A 16,866-nucleotide genomic window follows, 5' to 3' on the forward strand; every position below is an offset into this window, starting at 1 on the left:
CAGGAGCAAATTGAGTTGGGATCTGACATTAAGAAACCTGTTTATAACATACGTAAAACCAGTTATTAACAATGAGATTGGTCTTGGTTATGTTGCTTTCTTATCCTTTTAGAAGCATGATCAAATTAGAATGTTTGTGTCTTTGCGCATCTGCTGGAAAGGGTTTCCAGTCCCTCCAATCAACATAACTCTTGGTGCTAGGATATTGGGGAAAAAAACCCAAACCCTAACATTTCAGACACTTGATCTTTCTCATGTCCTTTTACCACTCTCTGCCTTTGTTTGCCTCACTTAGGAAAACCAGCTGATATTAACTACACTTCATCCATCATCATGCACAGCAGCCAGGTATCAGCAAAGAGGGCCCAGCTCCAGGAATCCACTCAATTGTATGAAAAAAACATGTTAAAAAATAACAATTACTGCTCAGAAAAGCAGTTAAATGAGAGGAATCCAAAGAAAAGACAGGAAGGAGGTTGGTGGATGGAGAATATGCTAAAAATAAGCTACAATCACAGAAGGAGAAAGAGAAATCTAGGTTACTGAGTGGTGATCAGACTCCTCTAAACATACTGTCTGTCACAACAAGGAGGACATAGAGTCATAGTTGGGTTTGGTTTGGGTTGGAAGGGGCCCTAAAGCTCATCCAGTTCCAGCCCCTGCCACAGGCAGGGACACCCCCACTAGAGCAGCTTGCTCCAAGCCTCACCCAACCCGGCGTAAGAGGTTAGAGATGAAAGAGCTCCATCTTCTCAGGTCATTCCCCACATCCAGTCCCACCATTATCCCTTTCTGATGTCTCTTCTAACCTGACTTCAAGTGATGGCTACACCCAAGTACTGCACAGGAGGAGAGAGAAAATTCTGGACCTGCCATGTCTTTCCTTGCCTGCAGCTAGGCTGTGGGTTGGGTTGGGAGTAGGGGGAGTCATAGACTCAAATAGGCTGGTAAAGCCCTTTAAGCTCACCCAGTCCAACCATTCCCAGCACTGCCAAGGCCACCACTGCCCCATGGCACTGAGGCCTCTCTCCACGCTGTGTGAACACTTGCAGGGACGGTGCCTGCAGCCCTGCCCTGGGCAGCCTGTTCCAATGCCTGAGCACCCTCTGGGGCAGGAATTGTCCTCAGCTCCATCTAAACCTGCCCTGGGGCAGCTTGAGGCCGGTTCCTCTTGTCCCATCCCTTGTTCCTTGGGAGCAGAGCCCAGCCCCTCCTGGCTCCATCCTCCTCTCAGGCACTTGTAGGGAGCCATCAGGTCCCCCCTGAGCCTTCTCTTCTCCACACTGAACCCCCCAGGTCCCTCAGCCCTTCCCCATCACACTTGTGCTCCAGGCCCTGCTCCAGCTCCAGTGCCCTTCTCTGGCCCTGCTCCAGCACCTCAAGGTCTCTCTTGGAGTGAGGGACAATACTGGGGAAAAATATTGAAATCTTGAAAACCATTGAAAAAAAAAGAGCATTGATTCCTCCAAATCCTCATCCTGAAGGGCTGTGAATCTGGATCCCAGGTGCAGCACTGGAGCTAAGAGAGAAGCATCACCTCTCTCCGACAGCGATTCCTCCGTCTCTCTACCATGGGAAAAGAACCCAGTTACCTGCAAAGCTTTCCAAGACTTTCAGTTTAACTGCAAGAAGCCCAAAGCCAAAATCTGCTCTTCTCTACGCATGAGCAAGTCACTGGTTTGTCCCTCTCTGTTAGATAAACCCACAGAGGGTGAAGGCGATGGGAAACACTATCACAAGTCAACCCCTGTGTCAGTCATGAGCCTTCTCCCTGCATCATTGCCAACTGCAAAGGTGGAAGGGGCTCAGTTTAATTAATAGCAGGTCTCAGCAGACCACTGGAGGCAGTGGCACTTGTTTTCAGGTCATCTGGTCCTAATAGGCTCACACTGGGAGGTGATTTGTTGCTAACTGACAGCAGAGATCACTTAATGAGGGCTGAGACCTTCCAACCCAAGGTAATGAACCCAGGGGCTGTTCCGGTGTTATTTGTCATCATCATTTAAAAAACAAAGCACAGAGCACTCGAGGAGATGCTGGATCTGAATCCAGGTATTTACAATCTAGAAATCACTCCCTGATCTGCAGGATTTTCTCCAGGCATTGGGAATGGAGCAGGCAGGAAGTGCTGCGATGGATTATCAGGACACAAAGCTGTATCACACATAGTTGTGTCCCCAGCAGCTTGTCTGTGGGGACACAGTATAGGGACATCAGTTGCACATCTCATTTTTGCACCCTACATGCTTCACTTGGAAGAAGACTTCCATTCCTACATCAGGAAGCAGGAAGAATCCATGAAGGCTGCTTCTCTTCCTCACTCTCCCGACTACATCAATAGATCTAAGGAAAGCTCCTGCCTCCCCCTAACAATACTCTGACCCTCAGAGAACCTCAGCTACAAAACCCTGCTATTACATGCCAAGGGCATCCCAGTGGAAGCCCAGTCTGGTGGGGCCATTGTAGCACTTTAATAGGAAGGTAGAAACCCCCTCTGGCAACCACAGCACCGAAGGAAGGTTTCCTCTTGCACAAGCCTGGAATCCTGTTGTACAGAACACCTTTCCTTGGAGTGTTTTAAAAGCTCTGCAGTGATGGACAGCCAAGGTGTGCAAGATTACCAGGCCCTGGGGCTCCTGCTGGAGATGCACCTACAAATTAGGAGAACAGATGAGTCCCAGCATCCCTTACTTCTGTGCTTACTCCAAGCTCATTGTTCTGTACATACCACCACCTGCTTCACCACCACGGAGGAGACAGTACAACTAATGGAGATATAAACTATCATGGGACACAGGGCTGATCTGCTGTCAGATGACTGTAAGCCACCTAAAGCCACCAGTGGTGACAGCCACCCTGCAGTAACAGCAGGTCACTGCTGCTTTGCTGTAATTACTTTGATCTACAAGTCATAGAATGGTTTGGGTTGACAGCGACCTTCAAAGCTCACCTAATCCAACCCCCTGCACTGAGCAGGGACACCTTCAGCTACATCAGGTTGCCCAGGTGCCTTGGTGTAGCTTTTCACATGCTTCAGAGAATGGCTCTCACAGTACCTCTGATGGGGACACTTCTGCACTATGAATTTATCTCTGCTTCACCTCCTTTGCAGCCAGCCTAGGAGGAACCAGAGCTTTCCAACACCTGCATCAACTGTCCCAACACGGACATCACCTCCCACTGCCCAAGTGGTTTCCTTACCAAAGCCTGTCAGCTTCTCGGGGTGACAAACCTCTCCCAACACCACTTCTCCATGTGTCCTGCCCTCTATCTGCCCCTGCTGCCAGAATGGAGAGGAGCATTCATGCTAACAACATGGAACCAGACATCAGCCCTTTGCTGCAGCTGCACTGGGGGTGGGAAGGCAGGTCAGCAGCACATCAAGCTGGAGAGCTTTGCTTTACTGATTCACAAGGTGGAAATACCTGAGCTAAGGACTGAGAATGCTACACCAGGAAGAGTGGACAGAGGGTTGATGTGGGTGAGATGGGGCCTCACATTGTACTTTAGCTGCAGAAGCTGGAGCTGTTGTGAACACATCTTCATGGGGTTATGAAGGGTGGGAGCTCACACCAGCACAAGGCTGCTTTGGTCTGCAGTGAAGGGGTAATACAAGTGATAAAGGGGAGCAGCACAGCAATCAGTGAGTGCGCCAAGCCAGGGGATGCACCACTGTCAAGGAGATGTGCATCCAATAAATGGACAGCTTCCACTCAAAACCTCAAGGTGCTTCTCCAACTCCATGCCCTTTGCAAAGCTGCCTGCACGAGAACAGAGATAAGCCTTCTGCAGGCTCCCTGCTGTCCACTGTGGCCATGGTGTGTCAAACCACTCACGGCCAGAAGCTCTCGCTTCCATAGTTCCCTTAGTGATCCCCAGTCTGCTCTAGACAGACATTTTACCTTGTAAAGCCCACGTAGCACCTTCCTGAATGTGAGTTGGGGAATCTGGGTACAAACAGCACAGTGAGCAGGCTGAGAACCATAGAACCACCATAGAATGGTTTGGGTTGAAGGGACCTGCAAGCTCCTCCAGCTCCAACCCCTGCCACGGGCAGGGACCCCTTCCACTAGAGCAGCTTGCTCCAAGCCCCTGTGTCCAACCTGGCCTTGAACACTGCCAGGGATGGGGCAGCCACAGCTTCTCTGGGCACCCTGTGCCAGCGCCTCAGCAGCCTCACAGGGAAGAACTTCTTTATATCCAACCTAAATCTCCCCTGTTTCAGTTTGAACCCATTCCCCCTTGTCCTACCACTATGGTCCACTGAGTCAGTCCCCTGAAGGCTGACCTCTTCCCATAGTAAAGTCTGTTTGCAGAAAAAACACCTGGAAAAGGATGTCTGTGGCTTGGGATAAAGGAAAAATGTCTCAGCCAGAGGAAAACAACCACAAATGCTGTGGGATCTTTAATGTCCCAGCAGGAAAGGTACAACCAGACAGTTCAGAGGCTTATTTGAAAACCCACTGTAGGAAAGAACTTCCATAAGTTGGTCCTGAGAAATGTACCCATCCCCTTGGGAATTACTGACCCTGCTACAGATGCCAACTCGTGCTTCTGGGGAACCTGAGTACTAGAAGCCTGTTGAGTGCCCCACGAGACCATGGGTTTAGCACTGTTTAAAGTTCCTCCCTTAGAGGTGACTTCAGCTATGACTCAAACACCGTTTCCAGCTTGAAGGCCATCCGCAGGTCATTGTGAGTGCCTTGGTTCTTTCAGTGGAAGGTGATGACCCATCAGAAGAACATCTCTCAAAGCCTGCCTTTGTTCAGCATGTTAAAGTCCCTCTTTTAGCTTGGACCAGGCTAATTCCCCCCCCACCCCGGTTAATGCACTAGTGGATGATCTGAGTTCACCCAGCATCAAAGCCACAGTGTGGGAAGCCATCACCAGTGGAAATCTCCTTCTGTTGGGAAGCTGGAGCATGCATGGACGGAACCACCTCACAGTTCCAGTATTTTCTGGTTATATAGACCAGATTCTGTCAATTATAAGACAAACATCCTTGGCAATTCAAACCAACCTCTCAAAACCACTGTAAAGGAGCAGTTAGCAGTGAAATAGAGAGATATAAAGCGTTACCCACTGCTATCGAGACAGCGCTTACGACAGCTCCCAAGTAGCCCTGGATGAACTTGGACGTCGGAGAAGGCTTTGGAAAGAGAAAACAAAACATATTGTCACTAAACAAACTCCTGGTTATTAAACTGCAGCTCTGCTTTTTGGGGGCTGTTTTCATTGTGTTTGTTTGGAAGCAGAGACAGGTTTCATCTCTGTCATATTGTTCTGTGACACATGGTCTGTCATGTAGCAGCGGCAAAAGAAAGGCAAATTGGAGCCTCGTGAGCAAGGTTAAAGGGACTGGGAAATTAATTGGCATCAGAAAATGATAATATTAATTGGAGCTCAAAGGAAGGATGTGAATGGAATTCAGCAAATGGTACAAAATGAGTTATTCTTATACACTAGTGATGAGCCCCAAACTCTCCACATGAAATAGCTGTGGTTGAAATGTTATCTCAATGAGCTGGATGGTTTCCAGCTCAGCTTCCTGTCTTGAGCTTGTAATGAATGATAAAGCAATGGGAGGGAGGAGGAACAGCCCCACTACTTCGCAGCACCGCTGCTGCTGGCACACATAAAGTCCTCAGGAGACACCAGGGTGACCATGGAGCTGCCTTTTGCTACCCAAAAAACCCAGATACAGCTTTGCTTTGTGCTCATTTCCATATCAAATGCAGCCACTTCACACCAGTTAGAACTAGATACTGGTTCAGCTCAAAGCCATTTAGTGTTACTGATGCGCTTTGAGTGATTTTGGGATCCTTACACCATTTACAGCTGAGGTTTGACATGGAAGCCTATACAGGAGAATGGCCAATCTATAAACCCATCAGTGGGTTAACTCCAGAGCATCTATTAACAGCGGAGGGACAAGACTTCTGTTGCTGTGTTAAACCAGAGCTAGCACACCATGCACACCACAGACGCTGGGGCTCCTCACCTTGGTCGCATTGCGGTTTGCATAGTTGACGCAGGCATTGTGGCTCTGATTCAACCACTGAGGAGGAAACAGGAGACAAGCATAAACATAGCTTCACAGCAGTAAAGTGAAAGGTATCTATTAAAGGTGGGAATGTCGATGGAAAACTGTCCTCTTGGGCCTGCTCACAATTTGCCGCCTCTTTGTAAAGGCTCCTGTATAACCTGCATCTGATTTAATGCCCCTCAAAGGGAGGGACAGAAAGCCCAAGGCATCCAGAGACCAGAGGGCAGCTTTGCTTCCCTCTTTGCTTGACAAACAGCTCTTCTCCTGGCCCAATCTACCTCCACACATCTCAGTTGCTCTTTGTTTTCATCAGCACCAAATCCATACTGCTGTTAAGAGGTAGCATTAAGCCCGGCAGCCAATTCATAGACTCAGACTGGTTTGGGATGGAAGGGACCTTCAAGCTCATCAGTTCCACTCCTCTCAGGGTGCTGAGGCGCTGGCACAGGGTGCCCAGAGAAGCTGTGGCTGCCCCATCCCTGGCAGTGTTCAAGGCCAGGTTGGACACAGGGGCTTGGAGCAAGCTGCTCTAGTGGAAGGGTTGGAACTGGATGAGCTTTAAGCTCCCTTCAACCCAAACCAGTCTGGGTTTGTCATTCTAAAAGCAGAGGAGACAAGTTGCCTTCACAAACATGAATGAGCGTAGATGTCTCCAGCCACCATCCTACTCCCACAGCAGGTGATGCCACATGGCACAAGTTACAGCTAAACACACCAAACCACAAGTTACTGGCACGTACCAACATATTCTTGGTCCTGCAGTCTTTCTAACATACTAAGCAGATCCCATTCTGCTTTGATATTTCTTAACTGCATAATTCTCTATCATCACTTACACTGTAGACAATAAAAAGACATTCACAACTAAAAATAAGCCTGAAAAGAACTTGTTCTTTCATTTCAGTTACTGCTGAAATGATACTTCACTGGCGTGTTTACTATGGATGGAACTCATTCACGTGCACGCTTCCCCCACTTACTCTTAATTCCCAGAATTTTAATGGGAAGCAACACCCACAGCTCCCTACACAGAGACAGCCAGGCCAGGCTGGATGGGACTTGGAGCAAGCTGCTCTACTGGGAGGTGTCCCTGCCTGTGGCAGGGGTTGGAGCTGGAGGAGCTTTAAGGTCTCTTCCAACCCAAACCAGTCTGGGATTCTGTGATTTACACCTATACAAAATGGGCCCAAAAAGCTGATTTTGTGATCCCAGAGTATTTTTCATCTCCTTTGCAACGGCACAAACTGGAAAGCAGACCCAATAGTTTGCTTATAGTCTCTTCTAGACCTAACAAACCTTTCCCTAATTATATCCAGGCACATCATCTCCCCATTAACTAAAGCACTGCCACCGCAGAATAGCCACATGTACCTAGACAAAATTCAACTGCTTCTTTCCATTCCATCCCATTCTCCATCCATTTGGACATTACCTGCCAAAACACAGTGGATGCCAGTGTCTGGTTGGGCAAGAGAAGACCAACAACCTGCAAGAGAAGAGATTGGGTCATTAGTAAATGCATTGTTGGTTTGCTCATGATGCTTTTCTCGGCATGCAAAGAGCAAGCTTATTTCTGATGCCTTGACTAAATGACCTTCATTTATGGCTTTACTGCATTATAGTTATTGAACTTCCCTTCTGCCTGTTGTCTCTCAGCTTTCCAGTGGTGAAACTGGGCAATGGAGCTGCCCATGAAAGCTTTGCTTCTTATTTGTTGCTTGCAAGCCACCTTGGAAAGAGTCTGGCAGCAGAGAATGCCCAAAGATTAATTCATTAAAATGTAACCACTTCTTTATTCCAGGTATTTCTGGAGGAGAACATCAACACTGCTTGAATGCAAGAGCTCAAAGTTGTTGCTATTGGCAGTAAAAGCGGGGTCGTTCTTATTTTCCTTTGGCACATTTGCTCTTTCAAGCACGAGAATGGAATCCGATTGGAACACCTGAAGGCAGGAGTGACACCTGGAAGCACTTGCGCTCCTGTTTGGGAGCCTGGATTTTGTTTTGAGAGAGAATTATGGATGTGTCGTACTCAACGGAAGAAACTGAGCAAGAGGAAAAGGATGCAAAGCATGGTGACTCCCAACAATAAACCCCCAAAACATAGACAGGAAGATGAGCTCTTGGGTAAGAACCACAGAATAGTTTGGGTTGGAAAAGACCCTCGAAGGTGATGTAGTCCAACCCCAAGAAATGGGTAAGGTGAGATACTTCCTAACATCGTCATGTCCTCTCCTCCTGCACCTTAACTCATAGCATGGCTTGGGTTGGAAGGGACCTTCAAAGGTCACCTACTCCAACCCTGCTGCAATGAGCAGGATGTCTAAGAGTCTCCGAAGAAGACATCCTTCTTGTTGCAAAATCATCTCTGCTCTTTGTTATGAGTATAAAGGCTGAACAACTAACTCCTAATTCCAAACACATTTATTGTCAGGACACTGATGTGAACTAAAACACCCCCGAGGCATCTGGACAAGAAGGCTGTGAGTTCATTCCCACTCTCAGACTGTCCTTTGTACCATTTTCGTGAAGTTTATTGCTAAGAAGAGAACAAGCATCCCTGCTTGGAGCACTGAGAGCCTGCTGCAAGGAGGGATAAGCTAACGCCATCTCCCCACATCTGCAGCAGCATCAGTTGAAGAGGAGGCAACCTCTACGCTTAAGGACAGAAGAGAGAAATAACAACAAACAAAAGGGTAATAGGGTTGGGAGGCCTGCTTTCATTTCCATCTTCGTTCCCTTCTCCTCCTCCTCCTCCAGCTTTTCCTCCTCCAGCCTCTCGTGAAGTTACAGCTACTTTGTACACTGGCTGAGCGCCAACCTGTGCAAGTTACACTAATTTACCACTTCCATTCAATATGGGGCTCTTGCCATTAATTACTCCAGCGCTGGTCTTAGCCAAATGAATTCAAGAGGCGACGCACTTCCTCACCCGAGGACTGGCTTCTAGCCCTGAAGCCACCAGGCTAATGAGGCTCTGGAGGAGAAAGGGAAGACTCCAGGCAGGCACTTGCATTGTCAGCTGAAGCTGAGCGCCGAGGGAAATAGAAGAGGGAAAATAAATAAATAAAGAAGAGCACCCAAAATGTGTATGACTGAAAGAGGCACGTTTAAATGCAAACTCTCCATATGTGCAAGAGTCTGTCAAGAAATGTACAATTTCACTTTTAATTACTGTCAGGGGGAAAAAATAACTAAGAAGGAAAACAAAATAGGCAAAAAGCTTTTAAACACTTAGAAAAGTACCAGCTATAATGTTTAATTGCCTATCAGGTGTGAAGGGGCTTTCGTGGCATCAAAGATGGGGCTAAAGCCACTGCTTGGGCATCTGTGGGCTCTGTTTGTGTTATGGGGTCTCCTCTTGCAAGGCCCACGTCTGCATCCCCATATTAACACCAAGGTCTTCTCTATGGACTTTGAAACCTCAACAAGACCCCTCCATATATAATGGAGGAAAACAAGGTGCTTAAAGAGGTGGGTGGCAGCTGGGAACACCAGCACAGCTTTGGTTCCATCTTCACTGCTCATTTTAGGCTGAATTCCCTACATGCAGATAAATCTTCTTCTTTAAAGCCTTCCATCCCTGGGATGAAACACAAACCCAGAGTCCAGCAGCTGCCTTGCACATCTTACCCCTACAGCAAAGGGAGATGATCCCTGGCAGTGTTCAAGGCCAGGTTGGACACAGGGGCTTGGAGCAAGCTGCTCTAGTGGAAGGGGTCCCTGCTCGTGGCAAGGGGGTGGAACTGGACGTGCTTTAAAGGACCCTTCTAAGCTAAACCAGTCTCTGGTTCTATAATGGGAGCGGATGGATTTGCTCCCTCCTGGGCTGGAATCTCTGTGGGCAAACACAGAATCTCCCTACGCTGACCTATCCCCCATGCTGTCCTCACTCTGCAAGTGATCCCATGATCGAACCAGGAGCTTGAGCATGGAAAGGATGGAAGCTAAAACGAAAAGCAAACGATTGCAACTTGGGGGAAGGAGAAACAGCCACAAGATTTGATGTGTCAGGGGAGTAGGTGCTTTGGCCAGAAAAGAAACAATTATCTCCAGCAAGACCTTAATCTCTTTCACAATGAGCTAAACCAAACTGAATTAGTTTGCATTAGCTATAGGGGGAGGAAAAGAACCCAGACCAAGATGTATATCGGCAGCATCACGGATTGACTGAGAGGCAGTAAACCTGGTAATACATTCTCTGATCCCATCTATACCAGGTGTTTAAGTGACCCTCAAACCCCGGGACAGTCACACCGGAGGTGAGGACAGCCACGCTCACACAGGCAGAGCCCACCGCAGGCACGTTGAGCCTCTCTTGAGGAAATCCCATCCCCCTATGTGAAATGCAAGACTCAAACTGTTTTTATGCTGGAGCAGGCTGCCAATTTTGTCACTAAATTTCACAGATCGATTGGCATAAATGTTACATTTTAATTTTAACATTTGAAACGTTTGGGTATGGGGATTTTTTTGATTTTTTTTTTTCTCCTCCTCTTTGTAAATGACAAGAGGTTCCAGTTTATCCTTTAGAGCGAGTGAAATTGGGCTCATCTGACAGCTCGCGGCTCCTCTGACAGCTCTGGATTGGGGCCGATTTCATTGTCAGCTTGAGCGTTAACTCATTTTTGTTTAACCTTTTCTTTGAAAATGCCCCATACAAAGTGCCCACCAAGCCCTCTCCCTGCCACAGCAGAGTAATGGATGTGACGGGTTCTGCTTTTACATGCTGGCAACCCCGCTATCGCTGGTCCGCAGTGATTGTCACCTTTAAGCAAGGACCGTGCCACAGCCCACTGGGTGCAGGAGGTCAAACTGAGCACCTTTTGCTCCTTTCAACCATCTTCATACACGTGATTGAAGAAGCTGAGCCAAGAACTGGTGGCTCTGAGGACTTCACGGCACCAACGTTGAGCGATTTAGGGCAAAACTCCATGCCTCAGTTTCCCCATTCATAAAAGGGATTAATTAATGATTCCCATTCCTGAAGACGAGCTGAGGTTTCAGCAGACAGGCAGAATTATCTCCCTTCTGGCTCTCGCTACCGAGAGCACCCAAATGCTTACACATCCCACAAGAACAAGTACAAACTCCAAGCACCCTCAGCAGGAACCCCACGGAAAGCACTCGCTGTTGTCATTAATCGAGACGGGAGCGCACGACACGGGCCTCGCCGTGCTGCAGCTCATCACGTTCAGGAAGAGCCTCGTAAAACATGCAAATGAAACCCCAAAACAGAAACACAAGTGTCCAAAGCTGAAATCTGAGAGTTGCAGAAGTTGCATTTTGCAGGCAATGAGCTCATCTCGGTCTTCCCTTTTCCCAGATGGGAAAGATGAAGCTGAAGATGCTGCACGGGGCTGAGTGAATGACGTTCAAGAGATGAGTAACCTCAAGCACAACGTGCATAGGGCAGGTTTGACACGGTGAAGACCTTGCTAATGTGCAATGGAAACCCTTGTGGGAGCATGTAGGTGGCATGTGGAGTGCTAAAAGATGTGTTTCTTGGTACTTGCAAACCAAATGGGGAGAGATGTTATAATACTTACGATGGGTGTTCCAAAGGGAATGTAACCTATGAAAAACAAAAAGAGATGCATTCATTTTAATACATAGCTTTGGGATGGAAAAACATCCTATCTGAGACACGGATCAGGTCAGGGTAGCAGTCAAAGCCTCATCCCTGGCAGTGCTCAAGGCCTGGTTGGATGGGGCTTGGAGCAAGCTGCTCTAGTGGAAGGTGTCCCTGCCCATGGCAGGGAGTTGGAATTAGATAAGCTTTAAGGTCCCTTCCAACCCAAACCATTCCATGATTCAAACCTGGCACCATGGGCTGCATTCACTTCCACCAGCTCTTCACCACCATGGGGACATGGACTGATGCACCAAGCACCAGCTAGAGCAGACTCCTGATTTTTCCTTATCTCCTTCCCATCCTCCATCTGCTTCTCTTGGGTTGTGGTCTAAGACTTCCCCTGAAACATGTATTATCTAGACCTAAAGCTTACTCCAGTAAGCCCAGTCTGTTCCAGTACACAGCACTGGCACTTCAGAGGGCATCCTGTTGTTGAGCTGGGCTCAGCAGCCAGCAAAACCCCACATCATCAGGAGCAAAGGGATGAGAGCTCAGACCAGGAGCTCCTGGTCCGGAGCAGGAGGAGCTGGATGCTGCTATCTGAGCTGACCTAGTGGCTTGCTGCCACGGGAAGGGGGAGATCCTGCCCGCCTTCCCAAGCTCAGTCACACAATCTGTTCCCTTCCTTGTGCCAGCTCTGTTGCTCATCAGACCCTCCCACAACCTACCCTCACTAACCCAGGAGAACACTCTCCAGCTTTCCATGCCCCTTCCCTTCTTGCTGAGCCTGGTCCCACCACTTACAGCACGCCAAAGCCGCTCATGAAGCCACCTAACAAGCTGCAGAGCCCATGCCAGTTAAGGAGCAGGACCATGCCACCAGAGGTGGGATCTTCCTCGTTCACCATCTGCTTTATCAACCTCTCCATGAGTGATTTTGGACCAGGAGAGCTCATTTATTTCTAGGTCAGTAGAAGAAGCAAGAGGGTGTAAGCTGAAGAAAGTGTAGTTGCATCATGGAAGAGAGAAGGACTATTTAATCACAGGTCTAAGTTAAAGCTCTATATTAGAGATAAGCCTTTACCCCAAATCCTATTGAGTGCCACAAAAATCAAATGCTTCACATTTTTCCCCTGCTAAGTCTGCCAATTTCTGTGCTAATTATAATCCATCTCTATGACTTCCACTAGAAGGTCTCGATATTCCTGAATTAAGCCTCATGGATCCAATTTAGTCAGAAAAGGGGCAGAGACCTGAGAGGAAGAATAATTAAACAAAGAAAGAAATACAGAACCAGCAAACTGCAGGTCCTGGCTTTTCTCGCCTTCACTTCACCCTCAACATCACCCTTCCACAAAGAACTGGAGAGCAAAACGCATCAACCCTGTTATATTCCCCCTATGCCCAGCATTCAGGTGAAGATGCTCCCACAAAAAAACATGGGAAAAGCCCTATTTATTTAAATAGATCCTTTGGGAAAAGGCTGAACTTCCTCCTCAAGAGAGGTGCTATTCAAGCCACAGCAGAGGTAGCTGTGGACCTGTGCATGGCAAAGGGACATCCCAAAGTGGGAAGGAGGCAGCAAGGATTTAATCATTAAGCAACCTGGAATAAGCCACAGGGGAGCTGATACTTCCTGGCTCCCACTGGCACATGGTAAAACAGGGCTCATCCCATTCTCTCCTGGAGAGTAAACCCAAAAACTGGTCATTGGGCATCAAGCTTTGCTCTTCACTACAGAATTAACATGCCCAATACAGTGTTGGATGCCTCAAAAATGCCAAATGCTTGAGTTCACATTAGAACCTCTGAAGGAAAGGAAAATATGAAGCCCTACATCTTCCGTAGGTATTTAGGATCCCAATTCTCCTCAGATGCAAAGGGATTGGGGCATTTGAATTACTTTCTGAGCTTAATCCAAACGTTTACCAGCTGCAACTCAAAAACAGGAGGAAAAAAGAAGGGATTTTGTACATATTCCCAGTAATATTCATGTTGGCCCGTTTGGGACATACTCTACCTGACATTCGGAAAGGCATGAAGATGGTCTCATTTGTGTCGGGATGGATGATGGCCTGGAAAAGAGACAGCAGAGAGACAGGCTGAAGGCACAGCAGCAAAGGCACTGCTCGGCCTCTACAAACAGCACCTTCCACCAACGAGTACTCAGCACCCTCCTTGCTTTTAACCAAGGGAGTTACTGTTCAAGAGCCTCCACCCAACCTCCCACCACTGCTTGTCCCGCTCCTCAAGTGACTGAGTATAAGCTGATAATGTAGAGTACATCATTTAACCTGAAATACAGAAAATGGCTCTTTCTTGGTACCATAATGTCCCCCAGTGCTACACCTTAACCCCAGGGGGAGAAATGTAGACTTAGGATGGTAAAAGGGGAACCTGTTTCCTGCCCCTGCCTGTTTTCAGCATCCCCACTGAGGTGCAGCTCAATGTCCTGGCTAAAACACTGCTCTACAAAAGGAAAAGCCCTCGCTGAGGCAGAAGGATGGGGAGGGCAGGGCTGCCTGCTTGGTTGTAAATCACTTTATGATGCTCAGAAAGCAAACAGGTGCAGGAGACCCCCTTAAGGACTGGTGTGGCTCTGCCGTGATGGATGGATTCACTCCGAGGAGCATCCCCATCTGCAAGTGCGTCTGCATGAGTACGTTGTAGGAAGGCTGAAATGCTGCTTCAGGATCAGAGGTGGGACAAAAACCCTACAGGTGCTGTCCTCTCTGGGTGTCACCATAAGGTCACCCAAATAAAACCCCCTCATGTGCCACAGGATTTGTGTTTCCTGGTTAACTCAACCTTTACGTGTGACCACAGCCCCTCAAGCAGCGCTGGTGGCTGTGGACAGCCCAATATCCATGGAAATCCTAAATGTTTTACTAACAAACAGACAACCAAGGTCACTTGGACCATTTTCCACCTCATTTTACAGGAGGTTGCACTGGCACTAAGTGGCTGGGGAGGAAAAAAAGCATCCCCAAGTGATCTGGGATTGCAGAGGAGGGAGGTACGACACAGTTCCAAACCTTACCAAGGAACTGTCAAACTATTTTCAAAAGACTGGAGACAAGAAATCTCTTGACTAGACAGGAAGGAGAAAATGAAGACATCAAAATATATAAATACAAAGAGGGAAAAAAATCAGAGCCTTTGGTGGCAAGTGTTCACTGCATTTACATTCCTGTGGCAAGACAAAACAGCGACTGGCAAAGTCAATAGCGGAGAAGAGGACAGCGACGCTTAGCAAAGAGGAAAGAAAACAGCAAGGGTTGACAATAATTGTCAGATAGGAATAAAAAGGGTATTACCTGCTTGATTTTTTGAGCTCCCCACAGCTAGAAGGAAAGAAAAGAGAGTATTACATATAAAAACCAAGCAGTGAAACCCCAAATATTCATCTTTGAGCTGTTGTAGTGAGTGAATGACTGCGTTTAAACAGACCCGTTTTCAGCATCCTTCCTGGATGCGCTTAAAGATCCTTGAGACCCATTGAGCTCCTTCATATGCGTTTGGCCAGTCTGACCAGCCAGGCAGAGATCATGTTCCTTTTACATTGAGTGATAAAGAGTAACAGACAGACTTCGTGCCCTGCTCTGAGCTTTACAAACTGAGCATCATCTCGGTAACAGCCGCACGGAGCTCTCAAGGTAAATTTAGCACAGCCTCTCCTTGGACGAGCTTCCTGCGGAAACCAAAGCTTGCTGGGGAACAAAGGTGGAGCAAGGAAGCCCTGCAGGGAAAGGTGATGAGCGTCTCTTCACATCGAACCTGGATTCAGAGTAAAGCACCAGGAGTTTCCATGCTTCACAAGGGAAACGCACTGCAAAGCGCTCGGCGAGAGGAAAAATCTCAGCTAAAACTCTCATGAGCACCTACTGTGATTTACTGAGTGCCACTCGGCAGCATCAGAACACCCCAGATCTGGCTCAGGCAGTGAAGATCTATGAGCACGGAGGAAACAACATCCCATGTGAGGTGCAGGTAGAACTAATGAGGAGGTGCACAACATCAGGAGGTGCTTTGGCATAGATGTAAACCCATAGTTTGCCCCTGCCTAATAAAGCCAGAGGGCTCTCCTCCATGAATTACACCCGAATGCAAATTATAAGCTCTAAAATACAAATAAAAGTCCTGATTTTGATATCTAAAACTCCAGAGACGGATGAAACCCCAGGACTCCTGTGAAATACCACACTAAATCATGGCTTTTGCTATGAAAAACCTTTCCGTTCAGCTCAAGGCTGGCTTCAACATCAGCACCGGCTTGTGTTCCACCTCTGTCTGACAGCCTCCAGCACCGTCTATTTTTGCTCCTCACACAGGTACTTGGAGCTGCTAAAACCACCCTTTAACCTGCATCTAAGGGAAAATAAGTACAGAATCCACCCGAGCCAGGAGACTGGCTGTTTGCTGGCAAGGCACCATTGCCAATCTCTAAACCACCCTCGTGGCTCTTTAACATCTTTCCAATTTGTCAACATCCTCTCGCATCGAGGACGCCAGAAACCAGACAAATGATTCCAACAACAGTTGTAGCCGTGCCAAAGCAAGGGTAGGGTAACCTGGGAGTTCTGCTCTTGCTGCTGATAAAGGCAGCGATAGCTCTTTTTGCTTGGAGAGCTCAGGATTACCCACCAGAATCCCTACACCAGTGCCACGCGCATACTCTGCAACACAGGCATCCACCTTTAAGATGTTATCATTAGAATCCCAGAATGGTTTGGGTTGGAAGGGACCTTCAAGCTCCTCCAGCTCCAACCCCTGCCACAGGCAGGGACCCCTTCCACTAGAGCAGCTTGCTCCAAGCCCCTGTGTCCAACCTGCCCTTGAACACTGCCAGGGATGGGGCAGCCACAGCTTCTCTGGGCACCCTGGGCCAGCGCCTCAGCACCCTCCCAGGGAAGAGCTTCTGCCTAAGAGCTCATCTCAGCCTCCCCTCTGGCAGGTTAAAGCCATTCCCCTTGGCCTGGCCCTACAGGCCCTTGTCCCAAGCCCCTCTCCAGCTTTCCTGCAGCCCCTTTAAGCACTGGAGCTGCTCTAAGGTCTCCCCAGAACTGCTCCATCCCTTCCCCCCAGCCTGTGTTTGTGCTGGGGATTGCCCCAACCTATGGGCAGGACCTTGCACTTGCCCCTGTTGAAGTCCATGAGGCTCACACGGTCCCACCTCTCCAGCCTGTCCAGGACCCTCTGCATCCCATCCCTCTCCTCCAGCATGTCAACTGCACCACACAGCTTGG

The 16,866-nt window shown here is 48.2% G+C and overlaps 1 protein-coding gene across 2 annotated transcripts in view; it reads right to left on the reverse strand.

Annotated features, from left to right (window-relative positions):
- Positions 1-16,866, reverse strand: part of SFXN5 (sideroflexin 5) — a 90,827-nt gene that overhangs the window by 45,207 nt on the left and 28,754 nt on the right. Inside the window, exons 2-7 of one of the 2 annotated variants that reach the window (XM_062618895.1) lie at positions 14,938-14,964; positions 13,641-13,695; positions 11,595-11,620; positions 7,479-7,532; positions 6,002-6,058; positions 5,084-5,149 (exon numbers count right to left, since the gene is read on the reverse strand). In XM_062618895.1, coding sequence (XP_062474879.1) covers positions 5,084-5,149; positions 6,002-6,058; positions 7,479-7,532; positions 11,595-11,620; positions 13,641-13,659 — 222 coding nt within the window. In that variant the 5' untranslated portion in view covers positions 13,660-13,695; positions 14,938-14,964. The remainder of the gene's footprint in view (positions 1-5,083; positions 5,150-6,001; positions 6,059-7,478; positions 7,533-11,594; positions 11,621-13,640; positions 13,696-14,937; positions 14,965-16,866) is intronic. The other variant, XM_062618896.1, reaches the window with a different exon arrangement.

This window comes from Pezoporus occidentalis, unplaced genomic scaffold (genome assembly GCF_034315485.1).
Source record: "Pezoporus occidentalis ecotype Australia unplaced genomic scaffold, CSIRO_AGI_Poc_V1 ctg205, whole genome shotgun sequence".
In the NCBI taxonomy this organism is placed as follows: Eukaryota; Metazoa; Chordata; class Aves; order Psittaciformes; family Psittacidae; genus Pezoporus; species Pezoporus occidentalis.